Here is a 21719-nt window from a genome sequence, read left to right as displayed (position 1 = left end):
ATTTTATTCCAGTTCATTTATCATCGCCAGGGAACATTGTCATTCTTTAAATATTGCTGAAAAGAGACTAGAAGTTGAATAATCAGAACTATAATGCAAGAAACAGACTTGGAAAAGAGATGCACCATTTTATGCAGAATGAGAAGAGGCTACTGATTAGTTGTGCCACAACTAGCATGGAGATGCAGCAAGAACCATTAACTGTCAATGTTCATTCGCAGTCCAGGCAGCTAGATTCTGATCATCCAGGTTGTTTTCACAAGGATCAGCAATGCTATTCTAACTTGGTATACTACCCAATATATTCAAAAACTGGAATTTCCAAAATCATATTGCCTGTTGGAACATAATATTTATTATAGTAGCGAAAATATACAAAATTGAAGTCCTTTCCATCCCTTTCTTCTTGATCACCATCCAGTTAAGTATTCAAATACAAGTTATTTTACATGTTCTAATTGTTTCTATTAAGAGAAATGATTCTCATATTCTTCTGGAAATTCAACATCAAATGTTGGAAATTCCAATGATGTTTCCAACTGGCTATATTGGTGACACTGAGCAAGACTACTAATTTAACACTGATAAATAACTGTGTCATTGTTGTATCATCACCTAAAGCAATTAGACTTCTTCAATTCCAACTCAGTACTTGCAGCCTCTTCTACTGAATGTAAATGTGTCAATGAATAATATATTTGGTTGGTATGTTGTTTAACATATGGAGTAAATGAACAGAATATTTCAGCATAAAAGTTGTTAATGAATAGAAATACATCAATTGATAAACTGTAAGTAAAGGAATATGTGATATACTGTACATAGTTCAATATGCTCCTTAAAATATTTTAATGCCAAAAAATAGAGATTCCAGTTCAATGTCTTTTTAATTTAGTAAGCTTGCTGTACAGCACCCATTATATCAGTTCCTTGCAGTAATACAAATCTGAAGAATAACCTCTGTCTCACTGATGTACTTGCTCAACTTGTTATAATTCCAATAGAAATGAATACCTTAAATTCCTGTTGACTAACTTAAAAGAATTACATAAGATGTGACGTTAAAATATTTGGTCCTTGGTTGGGAAACTGAGCAGAATAATCAGACACAATGAGTGAAGGGGGAATCTGAGTGGAATAATCAGTAACAGTGAGGATGAAGGGGGAATCTGGAGAAAATAATCTGTGACGGTGAAGGTGGAAGAAAATCTAAGTGGAAGGACCAGATTTCTATTCCCACATCAGATAGCTTAATTCCTGAATTTCCTGGCTTGTCGCCCATAACTTGGGAATATGCACCCTGAGTAGTACTTGTTCTCTCTGGGGTGGAAGTGGGTTAGAGTCACTCCCGAGACAGTGACTGTGGCATAGGAACCGCAAAGTGCCAAGTTGGAATCTTTAATAGGGCTGCTTTTGTTCTCTGTGGTGTTGTGAAATTTTAAGCTCCATCGCTGTCACTCCTCACAACTGGGATGGTGCTGGCATAGTTTTCTTACCCACCTTTAGGATCAAGGATGACTTTCTTTCACCCAGGAATTTTAGTTTTGAGGTGACTAAACAGTTCAAAGTTGGGCATTGGACATAGCATGCCAAGGCTGGGGGAAGGGAGCTGTTTGATACTTGGGTCGAGTTTTCATACGCTGCTTCAACTGTTTGCCTCAACTTGTCATGACAAAGCTGAGAGTGGAGAGTTCATTTTTAAAGACTTGTGTCAGGAATACAAATGATGTGATCTTGAATGCAAATGATGATTGGGTGGCACGGTGGCTCAGTGGTTAGCACTGCTGCCTCACAATACCAGGGTCATGGGTTTGATTCCCACCTGTCTGTGTAGAGTTTGCACATTCTCCCTGTGTCTGCATAGGTTTGCTCCGGTTTCCTCCCACAATCCAAAGATGTACAGGTGGATTGGCCATGCTAAATTGGCCACAGTGTTAGGTGCATTAGTCAGGTGCAAATATAAGGTAGGAGAATGAGTTTGGGTGAGTTTCTCTTCGGAGGGTCGGTGTGGACTTGTTGGGCCAAAGGGCCTGTTTCCACATTGTAGAGAATCAAATCTAAAAAAAAGTTCCCAATCCAGCTGATTGACAGTAACTTTGAGCGAGAACACTGATTTTACCAATGGATTTGCAAGCGTATGTAGAAGCATTGCTCGTATATTTCTCTCTGGATTTAAGTTGTCTGCTTGTACATTTCCAGATTACACATGCAGAAAGATGGGTAATACTGTAGTCCTGTAGACCTTGAGTTTGATGTCTAGTTTGAGGTCTTGTGATCGAGCACTAATTTTCTCAGACAATGGAAGGCTGCAGTTGCACATGGAAGTGATGTTGAATTTAATCTTTCCTCATCTGCTCTCCATGGAAGGAGACTCCCAAGTAATAAGAAGTCACTCACATTGTCCAGCGGCTCCTTGTAGGCCTTGATAGTATGGGGGCAGTGCTCCATTTGGAGCACAGGCTGGCAGAGGAGCTGGTCCATGGATTATTGCCAAAGGTACAAATGCCTTTGTGAATGCATCATTGTCAGTATAGAGCTGAATGTAAATGTTTGCATATTGCAGTTTGATGAGAGAGTCTGGAGTGGCTTTGATCCTGGACTGGCAGTGACTGGAGATCGAACAGTTTCCTGCTTGTCCTGCAGGTTTGCTCCACTCCAGCTTGAAGCTTCATGGATGTGGGTTGCAGTGAGCAAATGGTGAAAGGTATTGATGCAACGATATGGTCTTTCTTGACACCAGTTTGCACTTACTGAGTTTGTAGTGGATATGTTGGTGAAGATGACGGTTTGCATGTTGCCATGCAACAGGTAGAGTTTAGTGATGAACTTTTGTGGGCAACCAAATTTGTAGAGGATGCTTCAAGGTCCCTTCTGGTTGACAGAGTTGAAGAATGCCACATATAGAGGTTACTGTGTTCACCTTTCTTGGGCTCCTCTTGCCATGAAGATCATGCCTGCTGATGGATGGAATCTTCATGAGACTTTGGGAAGAGCTCTTTATCCACTGGGAGGGGGTTAGTAAGGAAGATTTTTGCAATGACATTCCCTGAGGTGAACACAGGACCCTTCTGTAGTTTTGCATATGACCCTTCTGTCTTCTTTTTTGAAGATGGATGTTCTGATATATGCATCACAAAAAGTTAATATCTGTGCAGGTACAGTGCATGGTCAGGAAGGCTAAAAGGGGATTCTAATTTTTAATACAAGATAAATTTAACATTAAAATAAACATATCATGCTTCAGTTGGACAGGACATTTGTAAGACCACTTTGTGCAAGTTTAGTGTCCCTATTTTAGGAAGTTTATAAATGCATTGAAGGCATTTCAGAGGAGGTTTAATAAGTTGATACCCAGAATGAGTGGGTTGTCTTTTGTGGGTATTTTGGACAAGTTGGGCTCATTTCCATCGGAGCTGAAAATGTGTTGCTGGAAAAGCGCAGCAGGTCAGTCAGCATCCAAGGAACAGGAGAATCGACGTTTCGGGCATAAGCCCTTCTTCAGGCTTATTCCCGAAACGTCGATTCTCCTGTTCCTTGGATGCTGCCTGATCTGCTGCGCTTTTCCAGCAACACATTTTCAGCTCTGATCTCCAGCATCTGCAGCCCTCACTTTCTCCTCCTAATTTCCATCGGAGTTTGGAAGAGTGAGGGGTGATGTATAATTGATTGAAATGTATAAGATCCAAAATGGCATTGTCAAGGTGGACACGGAAAGGATATTGTCTCTTGTGAGTCAGTCCAGAACTCGAGGGCACTGTTCTAAAATCAGAGGTTGCCATTTGAGGACAGAGATGAGAATATATTTTTCCTTGAGGTTGTGTGAATTTATAATTTTCTTCCTCTGAAGGTAGTAGAGATGGAATCATCAAATAGTTTTAGGCGGGGATAGATTGTTCTTGTTAGGTAGAGGGGTAGAGTGTTATCGGGGTAAACAGAAATCTGGGATTTGAAACACAGACAGATCAGCTATGAGCTTATTGAACAGTGGAGCAGACATGAGAGGATTGCAAGGTTTACTTTTGCTCCAATATCATATGTTCATATGGGACATCTTTCCGAGGGAAGAAGAATAAGGATGGAAATGCTCTACTCGCAGCTTTGAAATGGCAGGTGAGCCCCAAGTGTAAGAAGAAGCACTTCAGTGATTTTAGGTGTGGAAAGCCACACTGAATCCCCTATCTCTACTGTCTCCCTCTCTACCCTGTAAAATGGGTGCTGTTGCATCTGGATTTTAATATGTTTTAAAATATTTCCAGTGAAACTTCTCTTGTAGTGATCTCATGATGCGTAATCAGGTTAAAGATGACCAACCATCTGTTTTCTGAGCAGCAAAGACACAGCTGAACATTCAGGAAGGCCTCACTGGCAAAGCACGACATTCTCACAAACACCTGGGAATCACTGGTTCAAGACTGTCCAAACTGGAGGAGTAACATCAGGAAGTACAAAGTTAAAAATCACACAACACCAGATTATAGTCCAACAGGTTTAATTGGAAGCACTAGCTTTCGGAGCGACGCTCCTTCATCAGGTGATTGTGGAGGGCTCGATCGTAACACAGAATTTATAGCAAAAATTTGCAGTGTGATGTAACTGAAATTATACATTGAAGAATTGATTGTCTGTTAAGCCTTTCATCTGTTAGAATACGGTGATAGTTTCACTTCTTTCATGTGTAAATCACAAAATCCTTTTTTTTAAAGTTGCATTCTCGGGTTAGCTGTTAACAATGGTGATAGCTAGACAATATGTTGAAGGTGTTAGCCCCCTGTGTTCTCTGTCTATGACCTGATGATTAGATTCATTCTAATCTAAAAAGTGAGATAACAGAGTTTTACATAATTTCATGCAGTTTTTGAGCTCAGAGTTCTACATGAATGTATGCAGTTTTTGAGCAAAGTGCAATGTAACTCTGCAAGTACAAATTCACCACACAAAATATATGTGTGCATGTGGGTCTTTGTCTGTCTGTCTGTGTGTGTGTGTGTCTGTCTGGGGTGGGGGTTGTGAGTGTGAGAGTATGTGTGTGTCTGTGTGTGTGTGTCTGTGTGTGTAGTGAGTGCAGAGTGTCTTAAGTCTGTGAGGGGGTGCATGTGTGAGTGTGGGAGTGTGTGTGTCTATAAGGGTGTGTCGGTGTGTCTGTGTACGCGTCTGTGTGTACCTGTGTCGGTGTGTATGTGAGAGTGTGTGATTTTTAACTTTGTACACCCCAGTCCAACACCGGCATCTCCAAATCATAACATCGGGAAGGCATTGAGCACCTTGAGACTTGCCATCGGGAAAAAAATGGAAGCCAGGCGAAAACAGTGAAAGGAGCGTGCTGCTACACCAATATCCCACTCATCCCTTCCCATGACCATCACCTGCCCCAAGGGTAACAAAGCCTGCAGTAGCTGTATTGGTCTGTACAGCCACCTAGAGACTCATCCTGAGAGTGGAAGAGAGGCATCCTTGTCTCTGAGGGACTGCCGATGATGATTGATAGAACAAGGTAGATCATAACAGAAATGTAAGAAGCAAGCAAAGCTTTTCATATCAATAATAGTAGTCTCAGAATGGTTTGAAGAGTAGGGAGAGGGCAAAATCGACTTGGTGCTGAGAGCTATATTGCCTTCACGGAAGTCTATATACCTGGTGAATGTTCAGAATATGCCGAGTATGTTGTATGTAGGGAAGTCTTTGAATAATAATCCAAAAGCCAAGATCTCATACATACCAAACAACTAAGTGATAATTCATGACACGTTGTGGAATAAAGAGGGGGTGAATATGCTGGGAGCAAAATAGTGGTTGGTGACTCATCAGTGAAACTTGGGATTGAAGCTGGAGGAGGTGGAATGGGAAAATGAGTGTTACTTCTTAGGAACTAAGCTGAGTGGGCTGGTTGCTGAGATCAGCAACTGAAATTGTCGATTTGGAAGGGTCAATGCTGGCTGCTGTGGAGGGTCCAGATGTACGACACATTGTACACTTCCTGTTCTTTGTCCTTAGAGGATAAAGATAGCCAGGTGAGGACACTGCACTGGGCCAACAGTCAGTCTGATTATGAAGTGCCAAGTACTGGTCTGTATGTTCACTGTGAAGCCTAGAAGAATAGTTTCAAATAAAGCATTCTTGTGTGTGGAAAGCCATACTGATTCACCTGTCTCTACTGTCTCCCCCTCTATCCTCAAAAAAATGGGTGCTGTAGCATCCAGATTTTAGTGTGTTTTAAAATACTTCCTGTGTCTGATGTCACGTAATCTAGGTTAAAGGTGACCAAACATCTGGTCTTCTGAGCAGCAAAGGCACATCCTGAATATGTAGGAAGCCAGCAACTGAAAACAAAAAACACTGGAAATAGTTTCTCAGATTGCGATGGTATCTCTTTTGGAAAAGCTAAATTATGTTTTCTTTTCTAAAGTTGGGCCATTTCATGATCAGATGTCCAATGTCCATGAAAGCTCTAAAACTAAAATGTTACCGATGTTTTTAGAGACAATTAAAATATGCGATGTTAAATATTTTACTAAATATTTTGGAAGGATTTTCAAGGCATGTACTGAGTTTACTACAAGGACAGATTTATGGAGAATGCATGAAATACATTGATAAATAGAAGCAAAATAAGAGAAGCCATTCTCAATCCTTAACTGAAACCAAGTGCACAATATAACCACAATTTAGCTTTTGCGAAACCCTGATTGCTGCTACTGGCCCCTCATGGTATCTGCCACCTCTGCCAGTATATGGTTCAGAGAAAGGATTGTTGGAAGTATTCACTGCCACCAATCCTCCTTTGACTATACTTTGCCTAGAACCTACCTCATGATCAATTGTAGAGGTGTCCTTACAAAAAAGCACTTTTCAATATGGTTCATGGTATGACAGCAACAAGAACAGTTATATTACTGGTCAGGCATAATTACTAGGATTCTCAAAAGTATGACAAATTCATCAGCTCCCTACTATGACAAGTGTAGAACTCACTATATTCACCCACAGGTTGTGTATGACATCAATAGATTGGCTGGAGCTCAATGTAACATGAACATTAATTCCATCAACATTAATAATAAAACCGTGGTTTTGCTGAAAATTGGAAGCTATATAAGTATATGTACTCCTGCGTAATGTTTGGTACTATCTTCATCATATTTTGAGTACAAGTTACTTTGGGTCAGCTACTAGTACTCAGGAAATTGAGGGTTCAGATTCCTATTCCAAGATTTGAGCCCATAATCGAGACTCATATTTACTGAAAAACAGACCAACACTGGCCCAAATCCTTGGGTCATTGGATGTGGTATGCATGTTGGACCCTGTGGAAGTTCTAAAGTACAGACATATGTACAGGTATCAGACTCTAAGGTCAGAGTGGAGGTTGAGGAGAGATATATGGGAATTACCTACATATTCAAGAATACTCAGGCTGTTTAATACTTGAGAAATTAGATCAGATCAGATTAGATTCCCTACTGTATGGACAAAGACTCTTTGGCCCAACAAGTCCACATCGACCCTCTGAAGAGTAACCTACCCATTCCCCTACCCTATATTTACCCCTGACTAATGCACCTAACACTAATTTTGCACAGCCAATTCACCTGGCCTGCAGATCTTTGGATTATGGGAGGAAACTGGAGCACCCGGAGGAAACCCACACAGACACGGGGAGAATGTGCAAACTCCACACAGATAGTTGCCTGAGGTGGGAATTGAACCTGGATAGCTAGTGCTGTGAGGCAGCAGTGCTGATCACTGAGCCACCGTGCCGCCCACGTTATCAATTACAGAATCCTAATCATTTACCTCATTCCTATCTATGAGGTGTAGCTTTGATAAATTTTCGGGTGGTTTATTTACTCAAACAATCACAGCTATACTTTGAAAAATATTTCAGGCTAGTCCAATACTTTTGAGACAAAATGAAAATGTGATCATGGAATTTCACTTCATATAGGTGACTTCCAGCCAGCTTAGCTCATCCTGCAATGGATACATAATACTGCTTATATTTTGATTATTTAACTAAATAAAACAATAATGAACAGTATATAAAATAGATTTTGTTTTTTTCCATAGATTTCCAGAATCTGCTGTATCCGTCCTAAAGAATGGACATCTTCGAGAAAGGCTTCTTCAGTCTTTGTTCCTTGACAAACTTTATTGGGAAAGTCAAGGAGGCCGCAGAGGAATTGAGAAACTGATTGATGTGATTGAAAGGAGAGCAATGATTTTTCTTACTTATATTAATGCACATGGATTCAAGGTGCTCCCGATGAATGAGTAATTGTCTGCACTATTGATTAATATCAGTTATCAATTATAACAATTGATATCAAGTATCAGTTACAATATAGGTTCATGCCTCAATCTTGGTGCTTTCTTGCTGTTACGAATTTTCTCTATTAATTTCATCAAACACAAACTTTATATGACAGAAGTACTTACAGTCATCAAATGGTATGACTGATGTTTAAGAGACAACATGAGTTGAAGCAACTCATAAATTATTTACCAGCAAAACTGCCTAAGGAGGAAAGTAACTCTAGGAAAGTGTTTTCAAACACTAAATACTGAAGAAATAAATTTATCAAAGTATGCTTAATCTTTATGAAGTTGGGTTTTCTTGCCTGACGAGGTGATGTGATGTTCAGGCCTGAATTAATTGGCTTTTTCCACAACAACGTCTCAATCAGTTAGTTTACCAGAGAGGTATGTGACTAGTGATTGCTTGCAGGGGGCTCTGAGATTACACCTCCTTTAAAGAATGCACAGATACTCCTCATTAGTCATCTATGGTAGACAAGCAGACCTGAGCTCTTGCGCTACTGTTAGATTTAGAATTTGGATATAGGTAAAGAATCAAGAACATACAAATGTTGCCTAACTGAAATAAGAGCAGGAAATGCTAGCAACACAGTAGATCAGTCAGTATCCGAGGAGAGAACAATAAATTGTATGCAATAGGCACTGTATAATCGTAAATCTTTTTATCAACCACCTGCAGCATGTTCCCAGCATGTTTAACTCAAACTGATGTTTGTTTCTTTTGGGTAAATCTAAGGAGGAGTTAGACAGATTTTTTAAATTAGTCATGGATTTAAGGGTAATGGGCAGTAGGCAGGAAAGTGGAGTTGAGGCTGAGATGAAAGTATACGAAATAAGGTAGGTGAACTTGCAGTGTGGGTTGGTACCTGGGACTTCGATGTTGTGGCTATTACGGAGACATGGGTAGAACAGGGACAGGATTGGCTGTTGCAGGTTCCAGGGGTTAAATGTTTTAGTAGGGTCAGAGGTGGGGGTAAAAGAGGGGGAGGTGTGGCATTGCTTGTCAAAGATCGTATTACAGCTGTGGAAAGGACGATGGATGAAGACTCGCCATCTGAGGTAGTTTGGGCTGAGGTTAGGAATAGGAAAGGTGAGGTCACCCTGTTAGGAGTTTTTTACAGGCCTCCTAATAGTCCTAGAAACATACAAGAAAGGATTGCGAGGATGATTCAGGAGAAGAGTGAAAGTAATAGGGTGGTTGTTATGGGGGACTTTAACTTTCCTGATATTGATTGGGAAAGCTATAGCTCTAGTTCGTTAGATGGGTCGGTGTTTGTCCAATGTGTGCAGGAGGGTTTCTTGACACAATATGTAGATAGGCCAACAAGAGGTGAGGCCATACTGGATTTGGTTCTGGGTAACGAACCAGGGGCCAGGTGTTAGAATTAGAAGTAGGTGAGCACTTTGGGGACAGTGACCACAATTCGGTGACTTTTACTCTAGTGATGGAGAGGGATAAGTGTGCACTGCAGGGCAAGAGTTATAGCTGGGGGCAGGGAAATTATGATGCGGTGAGGCATGACTTAGGATGCGTGGCTTGGAAAAGTAGGCTTCAAGGCAAGGGCGTAATTGATATGTGGAGTTTGTTCAAGGAGCAACTATTGAGTATCCTTGATAAGTATGTACCTGTCAGGCAGGGAGGAAAGGGTCGTGTGAGGGAGCCGTGGTTTAATAAGGAATTGGAATCCCTTGTTAAATGGAAGAGGGCGGCCTATGTAAAGATGAGGCGTGAAGGTTCAATTGGGGCGATTGAGAGTTTTAAGGTAGCCAGGAAGGACCTGAAGAGAGAGCTAAGAGCAGCAAGGAGGGGACATGAAAGATCCTTAGTTGGTAGGATTAGGGAAACCCCTAAGGCTTTCTATAGGTATGTCAGGAATAAAAGAATGACTAGGGTAGGAATAGGTCCAGTCAAGGATAGTAGTGGGAAGTTGCGTGTGGAGGCTGAAGAGATTGGGGAGACACTGAATGAATACATTTTGTCAGTATTCACTCAGGAACAGGACATTGTTGCCGATGTGAATACTGAGTCACAATTAAGTAGAATGAATGGCTTTGAGGTATGTAGGGAAGAGGTGTTGGAAATTCTGGAAAGGGTGAAAATAGATAAGTCCCCTGGGCCTGATGGCATTTATCCTAGGATTCTCTGGGAAGCAAGGGAGGAGATTGCAGAGACATTGGCCTTGATTTTTATGTCCTCGTTGTCTACAGGAGTAGTGCCAGAAGACTGGAGGCTAGCAAATGTGGTTCCCTTGTTCAAGAAGGGGAGTAGGGATAACCCTAGTAATTATAGGCCGGTGAGTCTCACTTCTGTTGTGGGCAAAGTCTTAGAGAGAATTGTAAGGGATAGGATTTATGAACATCTGGATAGGAATAATGTGATCAAGGATAGTCAGCATGGTTTTGTGAAGGGCAGGTCGTGCCTCACAAACCTTATTGAATTCTTTGAGAAGGTGACTAAGGAGGTGGACGAGGGGAAAGCGGTAGATGTGGTGTATATGGATTTTAGTAAGGCGTTTGATAAGGTTCCCCATGGAGGTATGGCATTGAGGATGAGTTGGAGGTTTGGATTAGGAGTTGGCTGGCTGGAAGAAGACAGAGGGTAGTAGTTGATGGTAAAGGTTCATCTTGGAGTGCCGTTACTAGCGGTGTTCCGCAAGGATCTGTTTTGGGACCATTGCTGTTTGTCATTTTTATAAATGACCTGGAGGAGGGGCTAGAAGGTTGGGTGAGCAAGTTTGCGGATGATACGAAAGTCGGAGGAGTTGTTGACAGTGAGGAAGGATGTGGCAGGTTACAGCGGGATATAGATAAGCTGCAGAACTGGGCAGAAAGGTGGCAAATGGAGTTCAATGTAGCTAAGTGTGAAGTGATTCACTTTGGTAAGAGTAACAAAAAGATGGGGTACTGGGCTAATGGTCGGATACTTGGTAGTGTGGATGAGCAGAGGGATCTTGGTGTCCATGTACACAGATCTTTGAAAGTTGCCACCCAGGTAGATAGTGCGGTGAAGAAGGCAAATGGCGTACTGGCTTTTATTGGTAGAGGAATTGAGTTCCGGAGTCCTGAGATCATGTTGCAGTTGTATAAGACTCTGGTGCGGCCGCATCTGGAGTATTGTGTGCAGTTTTGGTCACCATACTATAGGAAGGATGTGGAGGCACTGGAACGGGTGCAGAGGAGGTTTACCAGGATGTTGCCTGGTATGGTAGGAAGATCGTATGAGGAAAGGCTGAGGCACTTGAGGTTGTTTTCATTGGAGAAAAGAAGGTTTGGGATGACTTGATAGAGGTGTACGAGATGATTAGGGGTTTAGATAGGGTTGACCGTGAGAACCTTTTTCCACGTATGGAGTCAGCTATTACAAGGGGGCATAGCTTTAAATTAAGGGGGGATAGGTATAGGGCAGATGTTAGGGGTAGTTTCTTTACTCAGCGAGTCGTGAGTTCATGGAATGCCCTGCCAGTAGCAGTGGTGGACTCACCCTCTTTATGGGCATTTAAGCGGGCATTAGATAGGCATATGGAGGATAGTGGGCTAGTGTAGGTTAGGTGGGCTTGGATCGGCGCAACATCGAGGGCCGAAGGGCCTGTACTGCGCTGTATTCTTCTATGTTCTATGTTCTATGAAATCAGCCATGATTACATCAAATGGTGGTTTAGGCTTGAGGGGCTGAATTACCTACACCTTCTCCTAGTTCTTACATTCTTAAAAGATTAGTCTACTTTTCTCCATCACAGATATTGGAAATACTCTCAAGTATGCCCTCCTGGACTTGGTAGCATATTTGAGCAATTTAATCCTTTACTGCTTAAGGTAAGAATTATAGGATCACATTTGAGATTTCCCAAATTTAACATATTATTTTGCTATTAAACACAGAACAAAATCAACATAATTAAAGCACCAGGAAACCATTATCAATTCACTGAATTTTAATTAAAAATTCCATCCTATGTCAATAAAGTGTACTAACAATTCATGGAAGTTACAGTTTGAAAAATATGTTGTAAACCCCAATTCTGGCTTCAGCTCAAAGACAAAACAAAAATACACATTAATTTAAATTGGACTTCTTTCTAACATGCAAATAAACCTCAATAATACATGCAAATTATACAATTCTTTCAAAGTAAATGTATATATTACTGTGGTTGAAAAATTGAGAAATGATAGACATTTGGGAATGAATGTATGAAGCAATAGTATCACAATTTATTAATGAGTAATTAAGTTCCTACCGAAAATAACAATACAGCAATGATTGCAAGTCAATACACCACTAGACCCAAACAACAGAGGTACCAGCCATTATGAAAGAATGCTATAGAATCATAGAGATATACAGCATGGAAACAGACCCTTCGGTCCAACTTGGCCATGCCGCCCAGATACCCGAACCTAATCTACTCCCATTTGCCAGCACTTTGACCATATCCTTCTAAACCCTTCCTATTTATTCACCCACCCAGATGCCTTTTAAATTTACTAGCCTCCACCACTTCCTCTGGCAGCTCATTCATACAGGCACCACCCTCTTCGTGAAAAAGTTGCCTCTTAGGTCTCTTTTATATCTTTCCCCTGTCACCCTAAACCTATGCCCTCTAGTTCTGGACTCCCCCACCCCAGGAAAATACCTTGTCTGTTTTCCCTGTGCATGCCCCTCATGATTTTATGAACCTCTATAAGGTCACCCCTCAGCCTCCGACGCTCCAGGGAAAACTGGCGCAGCCTATTCAGCCTCTGTCTATAGCTCAAATCCTCCAACACTGGCAAAATCTTTGCTGAATCCTTTCAAGTTTCATAACATCCTTCCGATAGGAAGGAGGCCAGAATTACATACAATATTCCAAAAGTGGCCTAACCAACGTTCTGTACAGCGGCAACATGATCTCCCAACTCTGATACTCAATGGTCTGACCAATAAAGGTCTCATCACAATGGGAGAAACTTTTGGATTGGACATTAGAAGAAGCCTATTTGAGGATATTGAAGATCATAAATCTTTATTTATCATTTCAAACAGCCCACAAACTTCATGTGATTCACCAGATATTTTAAAAGGATGGTATTTTGTAATGTGACATAAATAATGTATTCTGTCACTGGGCAAGACTTTGCCAACTTTTAGATTATGCAGCATGGTAGCAGGACAATTCCAACTCAGAGGCCACAAACTGATTTGGCCCTTGTCAATCTGCAGAGAAACATTTGCTGTCAACTGATATGACGCATTAATACGAACCATGAACATTGTACACAAAACCTTTGTCTGCAGGGACAGCAAATGGAGGTCCGAATACATATGGATAAACTTACTTCGGGATAGGCACTGACCAACGATATGATAAAATATTATTATTTTGAACTAATACAAGTGTATAATGAATGTATAGGTTATATTTAAGAACTTACATTGACATTTTGGATTTCAGGATTTGATTATAACATGTTACATGTCTTTTCACATTTAAACTATATGCTCCACGAAAAATTAAAGTAATTTATACACAGTATTTTGGCATATTTATTTTTGGCTTTCACCAAATAATATGTCGTTTGGTCTTCAGGTAGTACAGAACTTGGGTTTTGTTGAAAAAGAGGCATTTTGTCTTGCACTGATCAGGCCTACATTTTTCTTTGGTATGATAAGCAGAACATCTTATTGCCTCAATAGCTGCACCCTGTTGGTGGTGAATACCTCTTGTGCAGCGAGATACAGTGAGTGTCACCTGTTTCTCAACGTTTTGAGATACCTTTTCGTCAGTGGGCATTTTTCAAGACCAGAAGTGACAACCTTAGACCCATATGAATTTTTGTGTTGGCGTGATGCTAAGCATGTTAGCCTGGGGCTTCCCAAAGACTGATGGGTGTATCAAACAGCATGCCTCTTTGTCTTTTTAGAACAATCAAGGTACCAATCATGCCTATTCATGCCAAAATTCAGCATTAGATGTGAATCTGTGTTGGACAGCATTTATTTAATAATCCCAACTGCACAAAGATTTATGCTGACAACAAATTTAGAATTCATCAACTAGGAGAAAGTGAGATTCTGGATCAGTGATGCTGGAAGAGCACAGCAGTTCAGGCAGCATCCGAGGAGCTTCGAAATCAATGTTTCGGGCAAAAGCTCTTCATCAGGAAGAAAGGCAGTGAGCCTGAAGTGTGGAGAAATAAGCTAGAGGAGGGTGGGGGTGGGGAGAAAGTAGCATAGAGTACAATGGGTGAGTGGGGGAGGATATGAAGGTGATAGATCAGGGAGGAGAGGGTGGAGTGGATAGGTGGAAAAGGAGATAGGCAGGTAGGACAAGTCCGGACAAGTCATGGGGACAGTGCTGAGCTGGAAGTTTGGAACTAGGGTGAGGTGGGGGAAGGGGAAATGAGGAAACTGTTGAAGTCCACATTGATGCCCTGGGGTTGAAGTGTTCTGAGGTGGAAGATGAGGGCGTTCTTCCTCCAGGCATCTGGTGGTGAGGGAGCGGCGGTGAAGGAGGCCCAGGACCTCCATGTCCTCGGCAGAGTGGGAGGGGGAGTTGAAATGTTGGGCCACGGGGCGGTGCGGTTGATTGGTGCGGGTGTCCCGGAGATGTTCCCTAAAGCGCTCTGTTAGGAGGCGCCCAGTCTCCCCAATGTAGAGGAGACCACATCGGGAGCAACGGATACAATAAATGATATTAGTGGATGTGCAAGTAACACTTTGATGGATGTGGAAGGCTCCTTTAGGGCCTTGGATAGAGGTGAGAGAGGAGGTATGAGCGCAGGTTTTACAGTTCCTGTGGCGGCAGGGGAAAGTGCCAGGATGGGATTGTGGGTTGTAGAGGGGGCGTGGACCTGACCAGGTAGTCACGGAGGGAACGGTCTTTGAGGAAGGCGGAAAGGGGTGGGGAGGGAAATATATTCCTGGTGGTGGGGTCTGTTTGGAGGTGGCGGAAATGTTGGCGGATGATTTGGTTTATGCGAAGGTTGGTAGGGTGGAAGGTGAGCACCAGGGGCGTTCTGTCCTTGTTACGGTTGGAGGGGTGGGGTCTGAGGGCGGAGGTGCGGGATGTAGACGAGATGCATTGGAGGGCATCTTTAACCATGTGGGAAGGGAAATTGCGGTCTCTAAAGAAGGGGTCCATCTGGTGTGTTCTGTGGTGGAACTCGTCCTCCTGGGAGCAGGTCCGGCAGAGGCGGAGGAATTGGGAATACGGGATGGCATTTTTGCAAGAGGTAGAGTGGGAAGAGGTGTAATCCAGGTAGCTGTGGGAGTCGGTGGGTTTGTAAAAAATGTCAGTGTCAAGTCGGTCGTCATTAATGGAGATGGAGAGGTCCAGGAAGGGGAGGGAGGTGTCAGAGATGGTCCAGGTAAATTTAAGGTCAGGGTGGAATGTGTTGGTGAAGTTGATGAATTGCTCAACCTTCTTGCGGGAGCACGAGGTGGTGCCAATGCAGTCATCAATGTAGCGGAGGAAGAGGTGGGGAGTGGTGCCAGTGTAATTACGGAAGATCAACTGGTCTACGTAGCCAACAAAGAGACAGGCATAGCTGGGGCCCATACGTGTGCCCATGGCTACCCCTTTGGTCTGGACGAAGTGGGAGGATTCAAAGGAGAAATTGTTAAGGGTGAGGACCAGTTCGGCCAAACAAATGAGAGTGTCGGTGGAAGGGTACTGTTGGGGACATCTGGAGAGGAAAAAACGGAGAGGAAAAAAATGAAGGCCCTGGTCATGGCGGTGGAGGTGTAGAGGGGTTGGAGTGAGGACTACAAGTGCTGGAGATCAGAGTCAAAAAGTGTGGCACTGGAAAAGCACAGCCGGTCAGGCAGCATCTAAGGAGCAGGAGAGTCGTTGTTTCAAGCATAAGCCCTTCATCAGGAATGTGATGAAGAGCTTATGCTCGAAACATCAACTCTGCTGCTCCTCAGATGCTGCCTGACTGGCTGTGCTTTTCCAGCACCATTCTTTTTGAACACATTTAGGATTGTCAGTTATTCCCACGGTGTGATATACTGGAAGCTACATATTTTACATAGACCCCGTTCTTCACGGACTGAGAGAACATGTACACAGTACACCTCTGTTTCAATTCAACAAAACTGATGACAACCATTTTATGGTTCATTACTCATGACAATATCTTGATCAATCAGAATCAAACTTCTTGGTTTAAAATTTAAACAAAATTTGTCAGTTATCTTCCAAGTCATCATCTAAATGGTGCATTCTCCATCCCAGTCTACATTAATCAGATTTCACATGCCAACCAGTCAGCAATAAACTCTCATGCAGAATAAATGTTGGCCTGAACTTTACATTTTCATCGAAGTCTGAATTAAGTCAAGTCTTTTTCTAAGGGATTTTCACCATTAGGCCCAGCAAGTTTTCTCACCCTATTTTATCAAACTTACTTCATTAATCACCTACCATGCTCCTATGGTGTGTCTCAGTTTCCACTCCACCTTACCCCTTATTCCCTGAACAATTAGTCATTCAGTGGATAGCTGCCCAAAGACCTTTCTAGAAAGCAGGAGACAACAGCTTCGCTTCACTTGGAGGTTGCCACTGATGATGTTACCTAGCCAGATGATGAAACGTCTGGATATCGAACCTGCAGCTCAGTGAGCAAACCTACACCCTAGTTTGTAATTGCTGTTTGAAGAGAAAGCAATGAACAGAACAAGCTGTTATTGAAGAGAACATAGAAGGGAACAGAAACAAAGCCAACAGAGGCTGAACTTTGTCCCCAGAACGCCAACCAGATTTAGGCAGAATGACCCAAAATGTGTAGAGGTACTGGTGTTGGACTGGGATGGACAAAGTCAGAAGTCACACGAAATCAGTTTATAGTTCTAACAGGTTTATTTGAAATCGCAAGATGTTAGGGCGCTGCTCCATTGGATGAAGTGGAAGGAAATGCACAGGCACAGAATTTGTGGGTGGAGAGATCATTGTAAGATAATTCCAGACAATTAAGAATGTCAAAAGATAATACAAATGGTGTAATTGGAGTGTCAACAGGCTAAATAACAAGTCTTTACAAGTGATCAAAAGCGTCAAACAGTGTGAGTAAAGTGTCAACAGCTGAATAGCAAGCGAAGGGTTGACCTATGAGCCGATTAATTGAGGCAGAGAGATAATTACAGAATATTAAAAATAAGATGGTGCTAAAGACAAACCAAATGGCTGGAATAACATAATAGGTGTAAGAGTCACATGACAGGGGTCTAACTAAGGTAACACATAATCCAAAAGTGTACAAACTAATTATAGTAAAGCGAGCATAACAAGTTATCAAGGTGATGGTGTCAGAAGAGATGAGTAAGGAAGATTTACATATTTTGTAAATTTTCCTTACTGTTCTGTTTTGATAGCCTCACCCTTGAATAACGGATTGTTCACAGACAAATAGAACTGTGTATCTTATTTGAATTGCAAAGTCACTGGTAATTCAGACAGTTTCATCAGACATGGAGAAATATTTACTTCTTTCTTACAGGCTAGGATTAGTTTCTCAGAACATTCCCAACAATTTGATAACTGGAGATAAACTAGAGAGAGCAAAACAAAAGAAAGACAGACTCTAATATCTTCTCCTGTCTGTCCCACAAAGACCAGTCAGAACTGGTTCTCTCTTTTATCTTTTCAATCAACATTCTCTGTCATTGGCTCATTAGCTACGATCCTCCCTTAATTGACCAATTCGACATCCAATCAGTGCCAGCCTTGAGCATACCAACAGCTTGTTGCTGGTTCATCTACAATGTTCTTAGATCAGTAATTAAGTTGTGGTAGTTTCCAGGCCAGTTTCCAACAACAAAGATCTGACTTTTTTCCTTCTGTTTTAAAACAAGCTGCTTTCCCAGATTCAATTCTTAACTTTAATTTACAGTTCAAACCAAAATAATGAGAACATTAATGGTTGTCTCAACAATCAGAAAAAAAATTGTTTCATCTGTTGTTTTTATTGGGCATGAAATAGATTTTTGGAGCATTTGTTTTTGCTGGTTTATTTCATCTTGCATAAGCTTAGCTGCATCAAACTTATCTTCCAATTCTCCACCTCCATATTGGAGAAGTATAGTGCTTCTTTATTGTAACTACCAAATCTAGGAATATTGATGCTTACATCAAATGCACATCAAAATATGGTAGATTGGTCATTGACAATGCCATCTTAATCAGTAATGCAGGAATGGTTGTTGATCAAGGGTCTGACATCACATTTCTTTGAAAGAAAATCTTCTTTATAAATCATTTTTTCATGTCTATATGCTATTTTCATTGCAATGTTAGTGGGTGTGTCCACAGTGCAGACTTTCTATTTGCTAAAACTTGCACTGGAGTACCTCTTGTATGTTAACACCAGGCTTTATCCTCAACATGTTTCCTCCTAAATATCCAACCAAAATGCTGTCATCAGAAAGATCTTCCAAACCGTTCATACCTGAAAGCAATATTTCCTATTTCTCTCACTGTGAATCACTTGGGACAAATAAAATAGGAAGATTAATGGGTGGCATGGTGGCACAATGGTAAGCACTGCAGCCTCACAGCACCAGAGACTTGGGTTCAATTCCCACCTCAGGCAACTGTCTGTGTGGAGTTTGCACATACTCCCCATGTCTGCGTGGGTTTTCTCCGGGTGCTCTGGTTTCCTCCCACAAGCACAAAAAAATGTGCTTGTTAGGTGAATTGGCCATGCTAAAATTGCTCATAGTGTTAGGTGGAAGAGGGGAATGTGTCTGGGTGGGTTGCTCTTCGGAGGGTCAGTGGGGACTAGTTGGGCTGAAGGGCCTGTTTCCACACTGTAAGGAATCTAATTCAGAAAGAAGCAGAAGCTGCATGTGGAGTTATAAAATTAAGGATTTCCTTTATTCTTCCTCTTTACTCCATCTGCCGGCTCAAGTATATGTGTTAAGAGGACTAAATGCACATTGTAATTTTCAATACACTGCCAAACACTTCCAAGGCAAAGCTGCCTGTTTAAGTGGTATCCTATCCATCAGTTTAAACATTCGCTCCCTTTCTCCTTGTGTACTGAAGCACCCAAAAGAGATTTTACTGCAACTCATCAAAGCTTGTGCAATAGAAGTTCAAGGACAATCAGCACATCAGAACTTTCAAATCAAAATTACAGAGGTGTGTAAATAATGTTGAGTCTGACAGAATTGGTATGTTTTAAAACTTAAATCTCATCACTAGCTGGTAAATCTTTTATTAGTCAGTAATTGCTGTTGTCTGTAGGGAGGAAATGTTCACTTCTAAACATGAAGTTGCATTTTCACAACTTTTTTCTCTTCAAGATTCACCCTCAAAAGAATAATGCTGCTCAGAGAAGAATATTGGTATTGATTACTGTCACCTTTTAAATATTCCAAGGTAAAGCTGCAAAATTGTCTTTAAATTGTTGTTTGAACAACACAAGTGGAAACTCTTTAGCTACTCAATTAGAATATGATTGGGAAGTAGATGTTGACTTGAACAGTCAATTTAAAAATAAAGGGATTGTAGCCATCTGGAGCTAATAGCAATGTGATCATGTTATTGGACTAGAAATCTAAACTAACAATGCTTGGAAACACGTTCAAATCCCACAAGGGCTGTAGCAAATTTGGCTTATACGTAACTATACATTCATACCAAAGTAATTGGCTCTTCAGTGTTTGGTGAGCAACTGTGTCAGAACAAAGCTATTGATATGAATGGCCCCAACACACTCTTTGTGGACATGAAGTTCAGACAGAGGGCATCGTGCATTACCTGTAAATATTCATAATTCCTCAGCTAATGAAACAGTGCCCACCCATTTGCAGCAAAACCTGGATAATTGATTCAGCCAACTAACATTCAGACCACACAAGTGCTAGGTAATGACCATCTCCAATAAGAGAGAATCTCACCATGTCCCTTTAGCATTCTTTAACATTGCAGTCATGAACACCCATATAACTGAAACAACCACATAACATCCGTGGCCACATGTCCTTCTGGGTTTGTGTTTTGTGGTGAATAAATCACTTAACTCTCAAAGACTATCCACCTTCTACAAGGCACAAATAAGAACTTACTTTTCATTTATCTGATCAATTCACCTGATCATTGCCCAATCCATCACCTTAACCATTAATTCAATAGTGCTGTTCGTTGCACTGCAGGAATTTGTTGCAGTTTTTTTCACCTCTCATACACATGACCCCTATCACCTTGGACGAGGATAGCAAGTTCCTGTGAACATAAACACTTCTAAGTTCCCATCTAAGTTACGCAACTTTATGTCTTAGACATATCACTGCTCCTTTATCACTCCCTATTGAACATCACTGTTGCAATACCTTCAGAACATGTGGTGGTTCAAGCAGGCAGCTCATCATCAACCCTGATGAAAGGCTTTTGCCCGAAACGTCGATTTTACTGCTCCTCGGATGCTGCCTGAACTGCTGTGCTCTTCCAGCACCACTAATCCAGAATCAACCAACCAATTAAGAATAAGCAACAATTGTGACCTTACCAGTGACTTCCATTTTCCTTGGAACATATTGTCACCTCTCACATTTGTGACCATCATTTTCATAACTCCAAATTTGATTCCCATCAATCAGATTGACTGCCTACCACAGCAACATAATGGCTCTTACCAAAGTCATAAGGGAGATGTGCATGCCTGTGAACTATCCCTCGTTATCCTTGTCAACCTGTCTACAGTTATGACCCAAGTAATCATACCAACTCCCTCCAGTGGCTCAATGCCAGTGTCCAAATGGATGGGAGCACACTTGTCTGGTTTCATTCTTGCATATTTAATGTTGTGGTTCAGTTCGCCAAGCTGGAAATTTGTGTTGCAGACGTTTCGTCCCCTGTCTAGGTGACATCCTCAGTGCTTGGGAGCCTCCTGTGAAGCGCTTCTGTGATGTTTAGATTAGATTAGATTAATTACAGTGTGGAACAGGCCCTTCGGCCCAACAAGTCCACACCGACCCGCCGAAGCGTAACCCACCCAGACCCATTCACCTACATTTACCCCTTCACCTAACACTACGGGCAATTTAGCATGGCCAATTCACCTAACCTGCACATTTTTGGATTGTGGGAGGAAACCGGAGCACCCGGAGGAAACCCACGCAGACACGGGGAGAATGTGCAAACTCCACACAGAGAGTCGCCTGAGGCGGGAATTGAACCCAGGTCTCAGGTGCTGTGAGGCAGCAGTGCTAACCACTGTGCCACCGTGCCGCCCACGGCATTTATAGTGGTTTGTATCTGCCACTTCCGGTTGTCAGTTCCAGCTGTCCGCTGCAGTGGCCGGTATATTGGGTCCAGATCGATGTGTTTGTTGATAGAATCTGTGGATGAGTGCCATGCCTCTAGGAATTCCCTGGCTGTTCTCTGTTTGGCTTGTCCTATAATAGTAGTGTTGTCCCAGTCGAA

The 21719-nt window shown here is 41.9% G+C and overlaps 1 protein-coding gene across 1 annotated transcript in view; it reads left to right on the top strand.

The window, feature by feature from the left end:
- The window catches only part of gask1b (golgi associated kinase 1B), a 47987-nt gene extending 34161 nt beyond the window's left edge, over nt 1–13826 (top strand). The window contains exon 4 of the mRNA XM_043674001.2: nt 8065–13826. Coding sequence (XP_043529936.1) covers nt 8065–8272 — 208 coding nt within the window. The 3' untranslated portion in view covers nt 8273–13826. The remainder of the gene's footprint in view (nt 1–8064) is intronic.
- The last annotated feature ends 7893 nt before the right edge of the window (nt 13827–21719 follow it).

The sequence above is a fragment of the Chiloscyllium plagiosum genome, unplaced genomic scaffold (assembly GCF_037043375.1).
Source record: "Chiloscyllium plagiosum isolate Xiang-an unplaced genomic scaffold, Cpla_swu_hap1 HiC_scaffold_36, whole genome shotgun sequence".
Lineage (NCBI taxonomy): Eukaryota > Metazoa > Chordata > Chondrichthyes > Orectolobiformes > Hemiscylliidae > Chiloscyllium > Chiloscyllium plagiosum.
The sequence above is the reverse complement of the archived record's forward strand: the minus strand, read 5'-3'. Positions and strand labels throughout refer to the sequence as shown.